Source organism: Pholcus phalangioides, unplaced genomic scaffold (genome assembly GCF_987345545.1).
Source record: "Pholcus phalangioides strain wild (caught in Gottingen) unplaced genomic scaffold, Ppha-v1.0 ptg000020l_1, whole genome shotgun sequence".
Taxonomy (NCBI): Eukaryota; Metazoa; Arthropoda; class Arachnida; order Araneae; family Pholcidae; genus Pholcus; species Pholcus phalangioides.
In genome coordinates, this window is record NW_028301613.1 from 10,410,000 (window position 1) to 10,431,698 (window position 21,699).

Genomic DNA, 21,699 nt, shown 5'->3' on the forward strand with positions numbered 1-21,699 from the left:
ACAATTGAAACTATCAGCTACTATACCCCTAGACCAGGGAAACCTCCCGTCGCAAGCTCTACACAACACTAGTCGAGGTCGAGGCATACTAACACCATTGCTAAAGCTAGATAATAATAATAATACTTAACAATACGAAAATGAGAAACGTTAACTGGAAATTAAAATAATGTAAAATACATTACTATGCAAAATATACGTAAGAGACTATACGAAAAAATTACGTAAAGTAGAATGCTCAGCACTAAATCACGAAGAATAGTTTGAGATAACTTCTTTTTAAAATACAGAATTACATTATTTTTAACTTAAACTACAGAAATAAAAACTATAAAAAAATAATGATTAAATTATTAGAAATTTAATAAAATGATTCTATTTTCACAAAAAATTCAATCCGAGTACATTTGTTTGATTCACAGAAAATGTATTATGACCGTAGTCATAATGCAAAAAGGTATTTTCACCCTGGTCAGAAAGTTTTTGTTCGATCCAGTAAGAATCATCAGTGGAGCCGGGGAACTTTGGTGGAACCCAAGGGAAGCAAGACATGGATTGTTAACATCACTAGTGAGAAATATCTTGCTCACATTGATCAGTTATGCCCTGATCATGCTTATAATCCAGTGACTACTGATAGTAGTGAATGTGATATTCCTAGGAAATCAATTGCGAGTGAAAGATCTGTTACACATGTTCCTGTTGATGAGAGCATTACTCATTCATCACTTCCAAATCCCAGTGATGACAGCGAATCTTCATCTAGCTGTGACAATTGTATTCCTGTGTCAGATGTCAAAGACAGTGGAGTGAATTCTTCTGCTCTTGATGAGAACTGTGCAACAAAAAGTGATCTGGAGAATCATGATATTGCTGATAAAAGTACTGTACCAGTAACTCGTCGATATCCATTGCGTGAGCGGAAAAAGCCTTCACGTTTGATTTATGAACATTAACTTCTGTTTTGTATTCATATAATCATCTATGTATTTCATATTTTTTGGGGGGAGTATTGTAATAAATATACTTAGCCATTTAAAAGGCTAAAACCAAAAGATGTTATTTTGCTATCATATAGTGGCAACGGTGCTTTGGTAAACACAACACAACGTTTTTGTGTCTCCAGCAAGTAAGCTATTCCTGCATTTTCACGCCAGTGCTTAGATTATGTATCTCCACATTTAAAGTAATAAATAATCAGTTATATTAATGTTAAACCAGTTCTGGAAACATTATTTATAAAATCAATCATATCAATTTGTACTCGTATGAACGGAGATCTTGAACTAAGTACGTTAGATCTCATTGAAATTTTTTTTTCAACTATACACATATACAAAAAAAACCCCGGAAACAAAGAAAAGAACATTGTACAAGCCTCCCCCCCCCCCGGCTCTCATGGCAGTCGTTCTCCTAGGAAGGAAGAAAAGACATTGTGATAGTCATGGCTACTGAGACGGTCTAGGACACCAGCATTTTGTGTGTCCTCAGGGCTACAGCCACTAGAATAATCCTTATCTAGTCGTCGAGCGTGTGTAGGGACCTACAGGGCTACCGCGCGACCCCTGCTGTTTCAGTTCATAGAAGGCAATAGATGTCTCGATAGAATGAAAATTGGAGTAAACAGACGTCATATTCCACAGTGAAATTGCCTCTGGGTGTCGATAAAGCATGTGAACCCCCCCCCCCAACATCCTGGAACAGGGGCCCGTAGGCTGCGCTCTTCAGCGGACCCCCCTCTATAGCGAACTAATAGTGTGGAAAAAAGACAAAAAATGACAAGAATTGTCCAGGCCCCAGGTCTGAAGCTCTGCCAGCCCCACTCTCTAGGCGGGTTACGATACTGAGACAGCTTTGCTGCAAGCTTTTGTATACAGTGGATCCCGCATTAGTTTTTCCTCCTTGGGTCCTGCGACTCTCTGGTGTCAACTCTAATTACTGATACTCATCGAGATTTCTCGTTTAAAGCGTTTTCCTGCAAAAAGTGTTGCACGAAATGGCTGTAATGACGTGTGTACTGAATCACGTCATTTTGCTCATGGCCCCTCTAGTAACCCCCTCCCAGTCCGAACAAATCAAGGGGTTTATTCCTTGCTTCTGAAAAAAAGGCTACATTCCGCATCAGCCTTTTTTATTCGCTGTACTGTCTTGGGGACACATCTCCCCTCAAAACGATTAGACGATATTGTTGAACCAGTGAATATAATTCACAGACAATATTGTTGGATCAGTAGAACAGAAAAATATTTACGGTTCGCGTCTGCAAAAATACAGTTGTTCAAAATCTTTTAGTAAAATAGTTGAACGAGTTTGCGTACATAAAGGATTGATTTTTTTCCCACATGGATGAATCCTACGGTTCTAAGCCAAAAGAACGGTAAGCAAAGCTAAAAATCTGAATTTTTGTTAAATTTTTATTTTGAGCATTAAGAGTTAACTATAATAAATCTATGTCAGAAGAGTTTGGCCCTGCATCAAGGCCAGTTCCGATGTTTGTTGAATTGTGTTTCATAAAGTTTAAAAACGATTATTTGTAATAGGGCATATCTACAAATTACAAAGTAACCTCGTTCATACGTCACTCAGTTATACAACTTTCATATTTATACGACATTTAACTTGGGTAGCAATTGATAACAATACATTTTAAACAACAATACAACAAATACATTTTAATGTTAAAATATTTCATTCATTTATTTAACGTAAAACCTCAATTATTCGACGTTTTCACTTCGACTCAAACTCGGAAACTTTTGAAAAAAAACAACTTAATTTATATCCATCAAAGACGCACAAAATTTTTGTATGCAGTGAAAAAGCATTGCTGCAACAGTTCTAGCATATTGTCACCGCAAAAGACATAAATGTTAGGGTGATTGCTGATGTATACGAAAAATTGCCAGTGAGTTGGGTGATGACCATTTAGAGTGGACACTTAGGCGATTTGTTTATTGCCTCTTTCTGAGAATACGCAGATGTGGAGAGTCCCGAAAAAATGGGTTTCAATTGTTTTCACGGCCATATGACCTTTCAGAATGTGAGAAAGTCTACTGTAAGCATTTGGGGCGTACAGGTCTGCCGAAAATAGGTACACATGCACAGCAAGTTCTTTCGATCATTTCCTGTAGAACTTTCTTTCGATGTGGTGTTTGCTTGCTGACAGGGCCGTCTTAAAAGCACCATGGGCCTCCAGGCCAATTGATTTTTCTGAGGCCCAAGAATTCTCAAAAATTTCAATTACTTCCCAGTTTTGTGATGCCCCCTATCGTTTCGAGGCCCCCGGGCCGTGCTCGGGTGGGTCCATGCGTTCAGACGGCACTGCTTGCTGACTGTGTCAAATTTGTCGTTCGTAATGTCGGAAAAACAAAAAACGCTCTCTCTAAAAAACATGGAATTTTGGAAGAATTCAACAAGAATTTTAAATTAATAACGAAAGTTCTTCATCTTGCAAACAGGCACATCATTTAGGGGGGGGGGGCAACGGCTCCCCTGGCTTTTGAAAATACGCTAAAAATGGTATATACACTGCTCAAAACAATTAGGGGAGCACATGGTTTTAACAAAATTACGCAAAGATGTATACCGATAAGTAACATAAAATGAATCATCCATAATTTAAAGCCTAGCAGGAAACGGAAGAAGAAAACTTCATATGCAAATCAAAGTTCATGACGTCAAAAACTAGAAAAAGGAGATAAGGGCAGAAATCGGGATGTTGCAGAAACGTCAGTTTCACTGCCGTAACTGTGAAATTCGATTGCGCAGTATTTTTTTGAGACAAGGTGACTTGAGGATGTCTCAACAACGTGATTTACCGGAATCCATGGCATGGTGTGTTATAGGCAGACTGAAACGATTATAAAGTAGAGAAACAACCAAAGAGCAAGCTCCTGATTGAAAATCATCTACTGCCAAAAAAAAAGTCCAAGATGGGGAAATGGTGCATGGTCGGGTAAGGAGCAGGTGGATGTGTCCAGGACAGGGCTCGGGCTCTGTCCCGTAAAGCCGGGTTTTCTATGCCGTGTGCAACGTGAATCACCAAGCGCGACACGCCATCCACTCACCAATAAGAAAAGCACTGTTTCCTACAGAGCGCAATACAGCTCACAACCATGGCCCTCACAAGGGGAAGGCTGACAGGGCTCCAGCCCTGGAGGCCAAGACGATTTCATCATTTTTTTTTTTTCATGCCATAAATTCACTATAAAGGGGCCCATGAAAAGTCTGGTCTGGGGGCCCGCCAAAAGTCCCATCCTAGGAGCCCTGCTCCAGGATGTGGGGGCCATGCTCACGACAACACTTTACGTCGGGCGTGATTGGCTGATTGCTTCTGGAGGAGTTGAATGTGTCGTGTGCCGCACGTTTCACCAACCTTCTCTTCATTTATTTTATTTTTTTTTTTTTGTGTTCTCTTTCCCTTCCCTTCAAACCGGAGCATGCAGCCGATAGAGTAGCTGACCCCAGGGCCATATACTCAAAATAGCCGCCCTGATCTGATTGGAAAACACAAATGCGTAGCGTAATTATGCAACACATTTCTGCTGAAGCGAAATGATCCAGTTCGATTCACGTGTCGCGAAACGCCTACTAGGAAAGCCCGGCTTTAAACGATCGTACGAGGTAACGGGAGTCTCTAATGGAATCTATTGTGTGTGGGCAGAGCCTGTCTCTACCCCTCCCCCTTTTTCTGCCTTATTTAAGGCAACCAATCTCCCAAAACAGATTCGCTTTCCCTACTGGACTTCAGGGGCGTAGCCAGAAATTTCGTTCGGGGGGGGGGGGGGGGAGGGGGGGCTACTTTCATTTCGGGGGGGACCAAAGTGACAGAACAATGGATTTGGCCATCTTTTTCCCTTTTTTCGGTCATTTTCTCACATTTCGGGGGGGGGGGGGGTGGGGGGGGGGTGGACCAGACCCCCAAGTCCCCCCCCCGGCTACGCCCTTGCTGGACTTCAACTGTTAGCACTTTGACTATACCGCGCGGGGCGAAAAGATACACTTGTGGTCATCCCCTGCTCCGGTGGAACTGAAAAAAAAAAATTTCCCTCTCTTTTTCAGTAGCGAGTTGTGAATAAAGCACGTCAAAAAGGGGATGGAAAGCAGTGACATTTTGCAGTTCCTCGAAATTTTCGTAGTGAGATAATGGCCGTAAATAAAAGGAAGGAAGGGATAAAATAGGAATAGTATGAGAGAATTGGAATAAAATAGGACAACTGCGATGAAAGTAGGAAAATAGGAGGACATTTCTAAGAAATAGGAAAAGTAGGAAAAATAGGAGCGCTGCGAGGTCTGCATATGCCTTTACAATGGTTGGTCATTTCTTCAACGCTGCCAATGTATGTATAATATTTATGCCTTTATAATGGTTTCCCATATTTTCAATACTCCCAGTAATGAGGTTTTTCGAATGACGTCATAATCATCATCAGTATTGCTTTGAGGGTCAAGAAAAGGGTGATCCTCATAGAAATCAGTGTTAAAATTGCCGATTTTAATGTAGAAATGCAGAAATTTGGTGGGGTTTCCTGTCACATCAATAATTTCAAAAATTGTATTAAATACTCAATTTTTGAAATATTGAGTTCGCTTTGAAAGATATACGAAGCCCAGGAGATTAAATATGAATTAATGAGGCAGACCTACTTTTGAGTTGGATATCCATGCAATAACATTGATTTCAACTTTTTATTTATATCTTCTCAAGTATGAAAATTAATGTCTCCGCATTGTCTTTAAATATTCGACTGCATAAATTCACATATAGTTTAGGTTGTTTTAAAATTAATTATGGGCCTGTAAAAAGTAAAAAGAACAAATTCCACAGCTTTAATAAAGCATTTTTTGAAGCAGAAACAGGCAGAGATAGATAACTTGAAGTTCATAGGGGAGAATCGAAATACCTAGCACCCTTTTAAAAAGGAAATATATATATACAGGGTGATTATAAAAAAAACTTTCCCGACATATGGGTCCCTAACTATCATACCATTCACAGAAACTGAATGAAATTTTGATGTATGCGCTCAAGAATGATATGGAAAAGAACAGTGTCTCTAACAGTTACGGTTACAGTGAGAAAATTTCGAAAATATCAAATGGCAACACAAAGTTTTTTGTATTGGAATGTGATCGCCATTGTGAAAAACCCTAAATAGCGTTCGAACGGCAACTGTAGCATGAAAATCACCGGCGATAGATAGGCTAAAAGTGAGGACAACCAATAAGGACAGAGAAGCAGCATAAAATAAAGCATTTTATTGTGTTTCACAAATTTTCCACATGACCTTGTGGAGGACTAATCAGGCTGGGATCTCAGCCGAAGAAACGGTGTGACGAATGAAACGAACATTAATGCTCTGGTGCACTGCAAAGTCCTTTTTACTTTTTCCTTGCCTAGCTCCGGGGATTTTCGTGCTACAGGTGCCATTCCAACGCTATTTAGTGTTTTTCAGTATGGAGATCGCATTCAAATACAAAAAACTTGGTGTTGCCATATGATATTTTCGAAATTTTCTCACTGTAACCGTAACTGTTAGAGTGACACTGTTGTTTTCCATATCATTCTTGAGCGCATACCTCAAAATACCTTATGCCAAAATTTCATTCAGTTTCTGTGAATGGTATGATAGTTAGGGGCCCATATGTCGGGATAGTTTTTTTATAATCACCCCATATATATATATTTATTTATTTTTACGTTTCTTTAAATCTAGATTTGTTTATATCATGAGTCGCGCATTAAGTCCGCAATATTGGTTGAACTTGAACACGGTTTGTATGTCCCTGAAAGAAAGAGGGAGATATCACGTGATCCAAAAAGCCTCATTGAAGAAAACCCGGGCAACACCAGGTATTATAGCTAGTATCTATATATAATTGATTTTCTGTCTGTGTGTATGTTCTCTATACAAATCCACAATTTTAGATCAATCGTTGCCAAAATTTGGATATATAACAAACAGGGCTCGGATTGAACGATAGGCTACTTTAAAAGTTTGCTAGAGAAGGGCAGATACCCGAAATGGACGAAAAATCGTCGGGCAACAATGGCTTCTGGGCCTCAAGAATCACTTTCGAAATGTTTACTTTGGTTACCGAGGTTCCCTAGTAATGCGTTTTACATGTGCCTTTACAATGGCTTGTCACACCTTTAATCCTGCCAGTATTATATATTTATTCCTTTGTAATGGTTTGTCACTTTTCCGATCCTCCCAATAAATGAAGAAAACACTGGCAGCGCCGGGTATTGTAGCTAGTATTATGCATGATAAAACTGCAGTGAAATCTCGATATAACGATACTCTGAGGACAAAGAAAATTACCATAATAGAGGTATTATGATGATCATTTAGTGCAAAATATTGATGTTATCAGACGCCTTCAGAAGAACGAGAACAAGTGGCGCAGCCAAAATTAAATTTAAAACGATTTTGAACAAAATATAAAAAGTATTGTTGTAGCGATTTCGAAATTCTCCTAAAAATATCGGGTTATAGAGCCGTTTATCATAGTAGATGATGTCGCTGTACTCAGAGTTTAACATTAAGCCAGGCAATTCCAAACAAGATTTGAAAAACATATCATTGTAGATGTATTTATTATCGATTATCGTGTTGTAGCGATGTTTTGCTCCATATACAAATGCCGTATCGTATGCAGGATTTTCTCATGGGGGGGGGGGGGGTAGGGCATTCAACTTTTTCCCCTTCCCGAAAGGGGTTTTTTTTTTTTTTTTACTGAAAAAATACACCATAATCTTTTCTCAAGGGAGGTGCACACGATTTTTTTTTTGGGGGGGGGGGGCAAAAAATCCTGGGCTGGGGGCCTGGCACTAGCATGTGGGGGCCATGCCTACAGTGCTCCATCATAGAAATTATATAACAGAAAGGGCTCTGTGGGCCAAAAAAGGTTGGGAACCGCTACCATAGCCTAATAGCCCAGAAAACTGGTTTAAACCATCAAAAACTGTCACAAACCTAAATCAATGCCTTTTGATAATGTTTTGAACACAATAGGTATACAACATGATGAAAAACTTACTTTTTTGCATATTACAATGTTTTATTTTTAAAAATTAATTTATTACAATTAAAACAAAATATTAAGTATAATTTCCAATTTTGAATTCTTCAACATAAGAGACTAGGACATATAAAATATAATTCTATGGTTTATTTATCTAAGCTAATCATTACCTGTGTTCAATTTGCGAAGTGGAATAGAGCTGCTTATTGAAAATATGTATGATAGGGCATCAGGGTTAGGTTTTTGACACCAGAAACTAACTCGGTATTAAAACTATCAAAATCTTACTGTCGATGATGTCAAATAGTTTTTGTTAACTTGATAGATATCTTAAATAACAAAACACTTTTATTTAGATTAAAGCAGGGCTCCCACTCAAAAAATGAGAAAAAGTAGGATGGGGGAGGGTAACCTCCCTAGACAACATGATCATAGCATAATGGAAAAAAAATCATTAAAAATTTTTTAATTTAAAAAAAATAATTTAATTTAAATTATTTAAAAAAAAAATTTCAATTTTGTGTGTGTAAATTAACTTTTTTTTTTAAAGAATTATTTAAGCTTCCTATAAGATTGACTCAAGCCAAAGCAAAATGACAAATGGCTTGGTTAAAAAGCAATTTTCGGCCAAAACAGTGCACTAGCAACCACAGATAATTCTTTGCTGTCTCTCCTCATATATATTACATTCTTTTTGGAGTCTTCCGAAGTGCAGAGCTTGTCAACTCTCTTCAACAATGCACAGCAAATTTTGAACACATACTTTTTTTCAAGAATGACACTCCTTCGAGACCATTTTCAAAACCAGATAGTTTTACTGCATTCTGTATTATTTTTTAAAGGAATTTGTTCACATTTTACTGTTCAACATGCCAGTGTAATCATTTTTGACAAATGAAGCACTTCTATTTCTAGCTCTTTGCTGAGCATTGTAAATATTGTTTATGCCTCTTCATGCCTTAAAAATACAGAAGACAACTGGGAGAAGACTATTGGGAGCATCAGAATCACGAAACCTAGAATAGGCCTATGTATCCAACTGCTTTGAAATGCAAACTGTTGTTTCACCTATTTGCAGTATAATTTTGAATGGTGAATGTTAGTTAATGTCCAAGACAATGAAGTAATAAATACAAAATTATTTTTCCATCCAGACAGAAGTTTTTAATGACTACTATACTTGTTGAACCCTCAAACTAAGGCAAATGAAAAATTAATCAACCAAATGGTCCCCTCTCTATAAATAACCTTAAAAATGATAAAAATTTCTGCTTTGGCAGAATCATTAATTGCATTCTCCAACATTTGTAATACTTGGCAATATATCAATGATTTCCTGCTCAATTCAAATCATTTACACAAATTTTGTTGATAGGATTTAGTAGCAAAAGTAGGACAAAAACTAGAAAGTAGGACAAAACTGAAAAAGTAGGACATTTTACCAAAAAGTAGGAAAAGTAGGACGAGTGGGAACCCTGTTAAAGGGTTTTATATTGAGAATGATAATTACTGAGGAAAAATATCTATTTTGATATTTTAAATTTTCTGATCTGCCCAAAATTGTATTCCATATAAAAATTCTCATGCAGCATATGTGTGTGTGTACTAATTAAACTCATTTATTTTCACCTAAAAATTTCTTAGATCAGGGTGTATAAATTCACAGAGCTTTAAAGAGCACTTTCAACCAAAGCAGAGCTGAGAAAACTTGATACCCAAAGTATAAAAAAATATTAGTAAATGTACCATATCATAGTGCAAAAGTAAGAATAACTAAGTTTGACATACAAGCTAGCAATGCCAAATTAAATGACATTTTAGTCCTACAATTTAATATTTTGATCGCTAGATATATTTCAATGTTATGCACAGTAAGAATATCGTCTTAAGTATCAGTGGTTATCTAGATAATTTAATAACAGCAGAAATCAACATTACATACATGATGTAAGAAACTTTTTTTAAAACTTATCTGTTGTAAAAAGAGGACAGCAGATGGTTTATATCAATACAAACATATATAAGCAGTTGAAGAAATTTTGGAAGGTCAAGAATCATCTTGAATCAAAGAATGCCAAATCGTTCCACAGTTTTCCCTTCAATGTTCATGTTATGCTTTATTCAAATTTTATAAGAAAAAAAAAACCATATATATTGTCCAAAATAATTCTGTCGAGAGTAAAAAATTATTTTAGAATAATATTAAATATTTATTCTTTGTATAACATAGTCACTTTAAACATTACATGCAATTAACGTGTGCATTTCCAATGGGAATTTTTATATCGAAAAGCAATATTTGAGGTTTTTGACAGGGGTTTTTGCTGTGATAGTTCAAACTGTGGTTTAAACCATCAAAAACTGCCTTGTGTCAAAAACCTGCCAACCCTGCCTGAAGCTGCTTGCAACTCACTAAATTTTTTAAAATTTATATGTATGTGTATTTGGTTGGTGTCACATTAGAATATAATGCAAGCTTACCTTCTGAACCAAGAATTAATTGATGAATATCTGGACCAGACGACATTCTAGGTACCTACAACATAAATGTGACAGTTCCAGTTCAAGAAGCAAACGTAAATAAAACGAAAACAAAATACAACTGATTAACACCAGCACTACTTGATTTGCTTCATCTCACGGAGAATTACCAAATATGTAGCAAAACTGCTATTGGCTTATTCCGTAGGAACTCAACCAAGGAGGGTTGCACGATCAACTCAGCTTTTCTTCAAATTTGGTACATGGACAGGTGCTGTCAAGGTATGAAAATATTCGAATTTTTAATGACCTGCTCCATGTATTTGTGGAGCATACATGAATTAAATTATGTGAAACCACTAATAAACCCAAAAAATGGTTTCACTAATTTTTTTTGTACAGTGGCTGTATTGATGCAATATAAGTATCTATGAAAACAGTATTTTTTGTGTGCACTCAGAATAAAAATAATGTAATACTGTAACCTCTGAAAAGAAAATAGGAAAATCATATTGCGACTTGAACTTGAGATCCAAATTCGGAACTTCCTGATTTTTTTTAAAGTCAAAGTCTGCCATCATTCTGAACAAAAACACTTGAAGAACCAGAGTTTCAATTTTTTTGTTTCAACGCTATTATTTGTTGAAACTTTCTGGAATATAAATTTATTTGTTTTGCCTTTCTTTTTTGGAAATATTTTAGCTTAAAAACTGCTCTTTGAACAGAAAATCAAATGTTAACAGCAAGTTTTCTCAAGAGGCAAGCAGATAGAGCTTTTGAATTCAGTGGATTTAGAAGAGTGATATGTCATCTACTCAATAAAAAATAGTTTGCCTTTGGCTATTGATTGCATAATATATATAATATGATTATAGCTTTCACACATACTCAAAAAGTTCAATTTCAGCCATTTTTCTCAAAGAGAAAAGTGCTGATACAGCTTTCTTATTTAGTGGATTTAGTAAAGTGATACGTCAGCTACTCATTAAAAAAAAGAGTTTGCCTTTGTCTGTAGATTGAATAAAATTTAATATTTTGATCATAACTTTCTAGCATATTAAAAAATCCATTATTTCCACAACCATTCTTTTCAAAGAGCTCAAGCTAATTAGAGCTTTCCATTTCAATGGATTTTAATACTAATCATCAGATACTAACTAAAAATAAGTTTATCTTTCACTATTGATTGCATAACATATTTATTTCGATTATGACTTTCAAGCATATTCAGAAAATCAGATTTCTCAGCCATTTTTCTCAAACAAGGCAATAAATGAATAAAACTTTCCATTTCTGTGAATTTTAACGAAGTATATGACAACTACTCATTAAAGGGTCTTAACTTTGGGTGTCAAATACATAAATAAACAATTAAGTCATTTATTTTATGTAACATCCTTTTACTGCCAATTTTTTTCTTTCCATTTCTCTATCCACTTGCCCTCTTTGAGAAAAATGGCTGTTAAAATCAAATTTTTTGAGAATGCGTGAAAGCCATAATCATATAATATTTATTATGCAATCAATAATAATTTTCTAATCAGTAGCTGACATATCCGCTTGCCCTCTTTTGAAATACGGCTGCCGAAATGGCCAAAATTTGATTTTCTGTTCAAAGAGCAGTTTTTAAGCTAAAATATTTACAAAAAATTGAAAGGCAAAACAAATAAATTTATATACAGTGGAACTTCGGTTAACAAGCTTAATTTGTTCCACCAACGCGCTCGTTAACTGAAACAACCGTTTACGACGACTGATGTACTGCACTCATCATCTGTGAACGTATTAATTTTATGTGACTTTATAATGGAACTCTATCTATGACACTTGCTTTTGCCCCTTTTTTGGTTTTCTCGGAAATGGAAAATCGCACTATCATTGGACTGATTTATTGTTCACACTGCTACAACCTTATTTGGGATGGATCTCTAAGCTCTAAGATCATAAGCTCTTGCTGTTCCACGTAATGGCGATCCATCAGATCATCTGTGGATATGACCTTGTTTTTGGATGTTCGGCTCATTTCCCCAAAGATGCAATCTCTCAGAAATGGTGGCCCTTGTTCATGAGCTAGCGCTTCAAAGTCGTGCCAGAGTGGCATGGTGGTAAGATGCTCGTCTACCATCGTTAAGGTTGTTGTCAGGGTCCTGGGTTCGAACCCAAAGGAGGATATAGATAAGACATTTTCCCTAACAAACTCGAGGTGACAACCAATAGACAGCGTCTTCATTTCCAACCCATCTCACTAATGGCAGTAAATTGCAACAGCGATATGGCCAGAGTTGGTGTTTGGTGAAGTAGTAGCTCAGTCCAAAGATTTTCTCCAAGCAGAATCTAAAAAAACTTCAAGCGCACATACGTGGGGTTACAATGCTACATCTACTTTCATATCGTAAACAGTCACGTTTGTAAGGGTGTTAATTTTTCGAGTTAGTCATGCTGACCAAAGACTGTAGGGGAGAATATTACCCACAATTTTACAGCACTTGTGTGGAAAACCATCGGGCATGGTAGCCCAGGTCAATAAGATACTCGCCTAAAGTACCAAAAAATGTTCAGATATGTCGCGAGTTCGATACCTGATTCGTCCTTGTCAGAAACTGTCCTGACACTAGGATACAACCAGTGGTGTCGGAGCCAGGGGTGCTCGAGCATCCAATGAAGTTTGTAGAACAGGTCCGAGCACCCACAGAATTGATTCAAAAATCGAAATTTCCTACATGAATCTCAAGACGGCACCCACAGGTTCGACACACTTCCGACGCCCCTGGATACAACAGAAACGACAACAAGACCATAGAAAAAGATTGCTATCGTAGGGAGTCCCATATCGACAGGTTAGCGCACCAACCCGGAGTTGAGTATAAAAAGGCTGCCGTTCAGAATCGGCAATAAATTTTAGGCCCTGGTCTAATTTGTCCTCATGATTAGAAAATGACAGTGGTACGACATATATGATCATAACACCATCAGCTCAGTTGTGATAACGTGGAAACAAATAAACAAAGCTCAAAATTTTTGCTCGTAATGCAAATTTTGTTCAGAATGATGGCTGACTTTCGAAAAGATTGGGAAATTCTGAATTTGGATCTCAAGTTCAAGTCACTATATGATTTTCCTATTTTCTTTTCAGATATGTTACATAATTTTTATTCAAAATGAACAAAAACTACTGTTTTCATAGATACCTAACGCTCCTATATTGCATCATTACAGCCGCTGTGCAAAAAAGAAAAAAAAAGAGTGAAACCATTTTTTCGGGGTTTTCAATGGTTTCACAAGAATTTAAATTCATGTAGCTCCACAAATACACGGAGCAGGTCATTGAAAATTTGAGTATTTTCATACCTTGGCAGTACTTGCGAGTGTCCCAAATTTGAAGAAAATCAGAGTCGTCTTGCAACTGACTTTCAATTTTTTGGTTGATTTGTTATGGAATGTGCCTATTGTAAAAATATACACTACTGCTGCTAGCAGCACTACCTATACTTGTTTTTCTCTGTGCACAATAAGGTAATATAATGGACACTACTTTTTACAAACCTGTAGGGACTTGATAATAAATTTGTAAAATTGAAAGTTTGTGAATGGGACAGATGATGAAAACAATGCAGGAAATGAAAAATAAATTAGCCATACACCTTTATTGATAATTAGCCATAATACCCAGTGCTGCAAGGGTTTTCTTCAATGAGGCTTTTTGAGTCACGTGGTATCTCCTTCTTTCTTTCAGGGACATACAAACCGTGTCTAAATTGACCAATATTGCGACTTCCTGCGCGACTAATGAAAGAAACAAATCTAGATTTCCTGAAACGTAGAAATGAATTTTTTCTTCTTTTCTAAGGGCACTAGCTATTTCAACTCCCCCATCAAACTTCAATTTATCCATCTGCTTGTTTCTGTTTCAAAAAATGTTTAATTAAAGCTGTGGAATTTCTTTGATGTACTTTACGGGCCCACAATTAATTTTAAAATATCCTAAACTCAGGGGTGGGAAGTGACTAAGTCCATTTCGGAGCAGCTTTGGAGCAGCAAAATTCAGGATTCGGAGCAGTTTTGGAGCAGCAAATTCTGGATTTGGAGCAATTTTAGAGCAGCAAATTCTGGATTTGGAGCAATTTCGGAGCAGCAAAATGTGGGATTCGGAGCAGATATTTATAAATTGGAGCAGTGAAATTAACAAGAATATTTTCGTTAACAACCCTTTTCAAAATAAAACTGCACTGTCTTTTGCTATGAAACATCTCTTCATCAGCTTGATTTTTGTTTTTGGTGTTTTAGGCTTTTGACACCTTGTTTGAAAGAGCGGCTGTCATAAAATTTTTTGCACCCATCTATTTAGGATGATTTTTGCTTACTGAGGGCACTATTTGCTGCCTTGAACAGCAGCACTTCAAATGAGCTAAAAAAAAGTTTATAAGTTTTTAATTTTTTTATACTTGGAAAGAAATTGTTGCAAAATGGGAGAAAATTTCGGAAGTATCAACTCGATGTTTGGCGATTCAGCACTCATTATCTGGCGAGATTGGCGATCTGACACTCGTTATTTGGCGATTTAACGCTCGTTATTCCGCACCATTGGCGATTTAACCCTCGTTATTCGGCAACATTGTCGATTTAGCGCTCGTTATTCGGCAACATTGGCGATTTAACACTCGTTATTCGCCAAAGTTTCTAAACTAACATTCGTAATTCGGCGGACATGCGCTTTTTACTCCCGGAATGACAATTTTTTTCACGAAACATCGGGATTTAACACAATGACAATCGACTACAGTAATTTCTGCTGCTTCCAGTGACGACTTTTTTTTTTTAACTGAAACGCTCGAATTTGCACTTTAAAGCTGAAAGGCACTGCAAACCATCTTCCACAATCACGGACAATATCGGGATTTCGCAATGGAAAGCCCGATCAGGGGCCGATAGTTTAAGTATAGTGGAATAAAACACGCTCTTTTCGTAAAGAAACGTTTCGTGGCTAGCAGGAACAAAAAAACTTTTGGCGTCCTTTCCGAAATTCCGGGCATACTGAAGCGAAATTCGCTATTTGGCGCAGAAAAATGTGAAAATACGCTATTGGAGCAGGATGGCGCAAGATATTAGTTTTGGCGCAGTGCGGCGCAGAGTTCCCACCTCTGTAAACTATATGAATTTATCCAAGGATGACCTCACTCTCCGCTACAAAGGCTTTTAACAGCTGGCTGATGCAAAAATATATTTTTGGAAAGAGAAAATTCAACTGCCCCTGCGGGGAATCGAACATACATCCTTTCACTTTCCAAGATTTTCCGATCACATTACTGGGAAAGTGATCAAAAAATCTTGCAGTTTAGGATGTAAGCAGAATCAACTTTTGGAGGGGCACAAGGATCTCATTCTTCAGAGATAGTATAAAAAAAAAATTATTTTATTCCATTATTTTAATTCTCCACAAAAATATTTTTATTTTCTGATCTCCGAGATGGGGGGGGGGGGGGATTTTTGCTTTTAGTGAAAAACTATGTTGATTTTCAAATTTTGAGTTGGCTATTTCTTTGAAAAAAACTTCTGGTTGCCACGGTGTGTGTGATCACACAGATGCGTACATTGACCTTCAAATGCACGCATCACCGGTTTGGAGAATAGACACAGGGCCGCAACTGGGAGGGGCAGGTGGGCCTAGTGTCCTGGGCTCTGGACTAGAGGAAAGCACTAAATTCACCCTTTATAACTGCTTCTTCTACATTACATGGGTGTACCAAAATGTGTACTTGCCCCATTTGAGAAAGTATCTAGTCGCTAGATAGATGGCACCACCTACTGAACACACATAAGCACACTGTTTCTCCAACACAAATCTGACATAGCTCCTATATTCAGGTGTTAAAATATGTGGCAATTAAATGGCCACAGATCAGAATGGTGGACCATCAGGGAAGGAAAATAAAATCATTTTACCAGGATAACCAAAGTATGAATATGAAATGAAAAGATAAGTGTCTGAGAGAGAAAATCTGATTTGATTTAAATTTGATCAGAAAATATTGAAAATGCCACGATATTTTTAAGAAAATGTCAAATCAATCAGAAGGGAATTTATACATTGATTATTGTGTATATATATAAATGTGTGCCTTCAACTGTTAATTAAAGTGGATTCTGCTTATAACGTTTTTCGGAAACCATCATAAAAATCGTTATAAATAGGAAAACACTTCACAGGAAAGGAACAGGAAATCTCAATGAGAATTACCTATTGTTAGGGCCATGAAAATAAGCTGTACCAAGTGGAAAAACATTCTAAATGGGAGAAACGTTATAAGCGGGTTCAACTGTATATTTGTTTCCGATTTATTACATGTGCGGAATTCCATACATTAAATTGTCAGTGCTAATAAGCTTCTTTGCAAGTTTTTCCTACTAGAAGACAATGAAAGTAAATAAACCTAGAACATGTTAGGATAGAACATGGTTTTAGAAATGAATTTTATACTTGATTCACAGATACCTTCTTCTCTTACCCGGAACATGACCCACCGCCCAGTCTCAACCGAGAAATATAAGCAGGTGATCAAAGACCCATAGCATACTGGAAGAAAATTCATAGAGATGCCAGTGAATTATGGTGGGGGGGGGGGGGACGCATATTTTTTTTCAAGATAAATTTTTTTTTGAGGGGGACCCACTTTCACTCATAAAGGACCCAGATTTTTCAAATAACCTGGATCCCAGGACCCAGGTAAATTAGAGTCCAGTGGCATCTCTGAAGACAACGGAAGTTATTGGCTTGTTTTGGACGACTTGAAAGAGATGATGAGGTCTTTCTCAGGAAAAGACACATATGGTGTAAATGCTTCCATCTGGGACGTGGAGGAGAATTTTTTGCTTTTTCCTTCCCTAAACAAACAACAAGAAGTCATCCTCGTAAAACAAAACCTTGTAGGCCCCGCGAAAATGTTTGTACAGTCTCAAAGAGGGCTAACCACATGGAAAGTATTAAAGGGAGTAGTACTACTTCAGGAATTTAGCATGAAGATAAACAGTGCTGAATTGCATAGATGACTTCAGAAACAAAAAATGCGTCCGTCAGAAACACTTTTCCAATATTTTATAGCTATTCGAGAATTAGCTAACCATGGCAATGGTATTATCGATGATGCATCAATTATAGAGTATTGTATAAATGGTATTCCTGATTCATCGGCAAATAAATTTCTACTCTATGGGTAACAGACAATTGCAGAATTCAAAACAAAATTAATGATGTATGAAAAAGTCATACAAGCCGTAGCCGATCCTCGACTGTATTTAATCGTTCAACTAATGATGCTAAAAATCCCTGTGACGTAAAGAATTGGTTCTTATTGGAAGCGTGACCCGAAATTAAACAGTCAAAAGCCAAAACAGAGTTTCGAAAACTTTCATACACTTAGGCAATCAAAGCAGATCCCGTGTTTTAATTGCAATGGAAATAGTCATATTGCTAGACTACATCCAGAGAAACATTGAGGACCAAAGTGTATTTCCTGTTCCGAATTTGGTCATAAATATGATGCATGTCCACAAACCATCTAAAAATCCTTGCATGATACTGACGTAAATAATATCTACCAAGCTATTCCGCTAAAAAGATGTTTGAATCATGGGTGCTAAAATAAAATGTCTAGTTAATACAGGAAGCCAAATGGCTCTCATGAAAGAGAATGCATGGATCCAGGGATCACTAACGATAACAACGAATATTAATGTTCTAACTGGAATTGGTTATTCAAAAATTCGTGTCATTGGTTCATTTTTAACAACCCTTTCCATAGACGATCAGAACCTTACTGCTCAGATACACATTGTGCTGAATACCTCCATAATATTTGATATTATCCTAGGATGTCGTGCCATAAACCAAGCCGAACTCACTATTACACTCAATGGTGTGCTATTTTCCAACCTTCAGAAGCAGACGTCTGACAATGCACATAAATCACTCATTTTTGCGATACTTGAAGAAAAGTCTAAAATTGACATTTCGCCCTTCGTCTCGAAAGAAACCCACACTGACAGTAACCAATTATTTCCATCTGATGTGCCTACTACAACCGAAACTACGAATGCTGAACTTTGCATCACGGTCAGAGACGATAAACAGACGTCTCATCCTCCCAGACAACTGCCTTTCATCGAACGCGACATTGATGAGGAACAATTCTTTGATCCGCTTAGGGATGATATTGATGATGAAAAAGAGATGAGTTCTATGCGCAATAAGCTGGCTGCACATATGATCAACACAGATGACAAGAAGGTGGTGAACCATTTAACAGCGTCCGACGTCATGCAAGCTGAACCTGATAAGAACACTGATGATGAAGGTTGTTGCTGTTTTTTTTCTCGAATTGGACAGATGTAAAAGAAAGTACTATAGTGTTTGTGTTGGTGTTACTTCTGCTATTATCTCTAGAATATTTCTCATATATAAGTGTTGCAGCATACCTCTTCATTGCAGTTTTGACCGTCACTATACCTTTTCGGAAATCCAACAAAGTTATTCAAGCTGTTCGGAAACCTAATAGAAAGAATGCCAAACCAAGTAGTTTGCATCCCCATCAAAAAGATGATACTTCTTTGAACACCTACCATATCAATCACCTTGGACACCTGTCGACGTCCAACAAAAACTTCAAACATATGTTAAAGGTTAGAAATATATATATAACTATTGTAGGAGACCTCCACTCAAATACAAACTGAACGAGGTGGTTACAATAATATGTGTGAATATTTGACTTTTTTATCTTATTATATATACTTTTTTTTCTGCTTTCTTTTCCTTTTAATGCGATTGATTTGTTTTATTCATAATCCTATTGATTTCGTATTTCCATGAATGATAGATGATTATTATGATTATAAGCGTATTATTTCATGATTAAGCGTATTATCATTTTTCTCTAGGCGTGTTATTTTGAAATTTAGGTAATATATCTTTTTCATGTGTGTGTTTATGCATATATATTTTCTAATTTTAGCGTGTTTTCTATTTTTCGATCATTTTTCTCATGATGCGTTTTTTCTCGCAGATTTTATTTTTACGAGTCAGTATTTTTTATCTTTTTTTTGTTTTAAGATGTGCTTAGTGATTATTATTTCTAAGATGCCTTTTATTATAATTATTATTGCCGTTTAGCCATATTATGCCAAATGTTTTTTATATTTTTTGTCTATTTTTTCTCCTTGGAAGTTCTTTTGTCTATTTGCTTATATATATATATATATCTATATATATATATTATATGTATGAGTATTCCAGACGCGAAGGCACATGCTATAGATCAGAATGGCCCATATAGGAAGGAAGACGTCCATCTCTCTCTGTAAGATAAGAGCGCCCCCTGAAGATGTGTACGGAGCTGAGAGACGCAGGTGTCGACCTATACATGAGTGAGACCAGACGTGGCCTCCCACACTGATACTTTTGTTTTATTATTTAGCTTCGTATTTTAATTAAGATCAATAGAATAAACTATCTTAGTATATCATTAAATGTGTTCAAGTGATCATTCCCCACATAATCATTGAGTTTTCACACGTTTTAAAAGGTATTTTCCTATACGATCACTGCCCCCCCCCCCCCTTAACAAGAAGGCTTAACTTTGCAACCATCACCCTCACTACAAAATTAGATGACTAGAACATTGGCAAGAGGCAGAATGATATCTTTGAAGAAGAAAAGTCATCATTACAGCAACAAGACTTCAGCATATCAACCACCAACTCAAAAATATTGTAGCGACAAGTGTTGGAATAGACTGAAAGGACAAATATCTGAAAAACCCCAAAGGAGTATTACATCTCTGTGGATTGAAATATTTTGCTTGAGATTGACTCGAGGATATAAGGCTACCACAAAAGACACTGAATTGACGACAGAAATTCAATCAGAATTATTTAATTTGAGTGGGCCAAATCTGGGTGTGGAGTGACAGTGATTCATTCCAACTATATACCAAAATCAATAATTAAAGAACAGGGAAACAAGTGCATTTGGAGAAAGAATTGAAGTGTCACTTGTGAATATTAGTGCTTCATTAAAAGTATGAAATAATGAAAATTTTTGTAAACCTGTAAAAATGTAGTAACAGATTAAATTCGAGAATATGGCATTATTCCACCAAATGTATATGGATTCCATTGTGAGGCCTCCAACACCGAAGACACAGGATTATCCTTCCCCACTGAAAGGGAAAAGCATAAGTCTCTTGTGAGGGAGCAAAATGAGGAGAGCATGCGCGCGAGTATTGAAGGTGTCATCTCTGCCTGAGGACAAATAAAATAGGCAAACAGAGCTGGTGAATAACATGACAGAAGTGCGGCTTCCAAATTCCACATCTCGGCATGTGTTCCTTACATTCAAGTATTTCATGAGCTTCTGTACATAGCCCCTGGTGAGCTAGGACTGCTTCACAAATGTGATATTTACCAGTCCAAAGAAGCTGGCATGCTATTCAGCAAAGGTATGGCATTGGCTACAAAGAGCACTGATACAAAATCCTCAAGGTGATGATGGCCGGGGCATCCAAGAAGTTTGATGCTGGACCATTGCTGAGGTGCTTCGACCCGCACTGTTCAATTTCCGACGACTGAGTGGGATCGTTGTCTCCAGTGTACATTCTTATTCTGATTTTTGCTAATAAATCCCTGTTTAACTTTGTCTTCATGAAGAAACATTGACTGTCAGTACAGGTTGATTTTCAGATTAATTACAAATGTAACAAAAAATAAGATTAACTTAAAAAAAAATTATGTTTATATGCAGACGTAAAGCTCATCGGTAGTGATAAATGTTCAACTTTGCCATGGGGGTACCCCCCACGACAACATAATCATAGTACAACAAAAACAACCACTCAAAATTTAAATTTCCTTCAATTTTAATTCAAAAACTTAAGATTATAAGATTTCCAAAAGGAATAACTTCTGAAAACCGGTGAGTGCCCTTTTTTTCTATCACAGTGGTTCTGATATGAAGGAAACACTTAGGTCCGGGCTTAGGAATTTTGCTTCCAGTTGCTGGAAAATATTGCCCCCCCCCCCCTAAACATTTTTATGGCGTCGCTCCCCAACTTTTCGAGTTACGAACATAAGTCTTATAGGGAAAAAGTTGTTTAAAAAAATTCGATTGGACTTATTTTTTTTTATTATTTCAGGAACGTG

General features: G+C 36.8%; 1 protein-coding gene across 1 annotated transcript in view; it reads right to left on the reverse strand.

Moving 5' to 3' along the window:
- The window catches only part of Agps (alkyldihydroxyacetonephosphate synthase), a 426,147-nt gene that overhangs the window by 174,407 nt on the left and 230,041 nt on the right, over positions 1-21,699 (reverse strand). Inside the window, exon 10 of the mRNA XM_089248613.1 lies at positions 10,510-10,564. Within this exon, the coding sequence (XP_089104739.1) occupies positions 10,510-10,564 (55 nt within the window). The remainder of the gene's footprint in view (positions 1-10,509; positions 10,565-21,699) is intronic.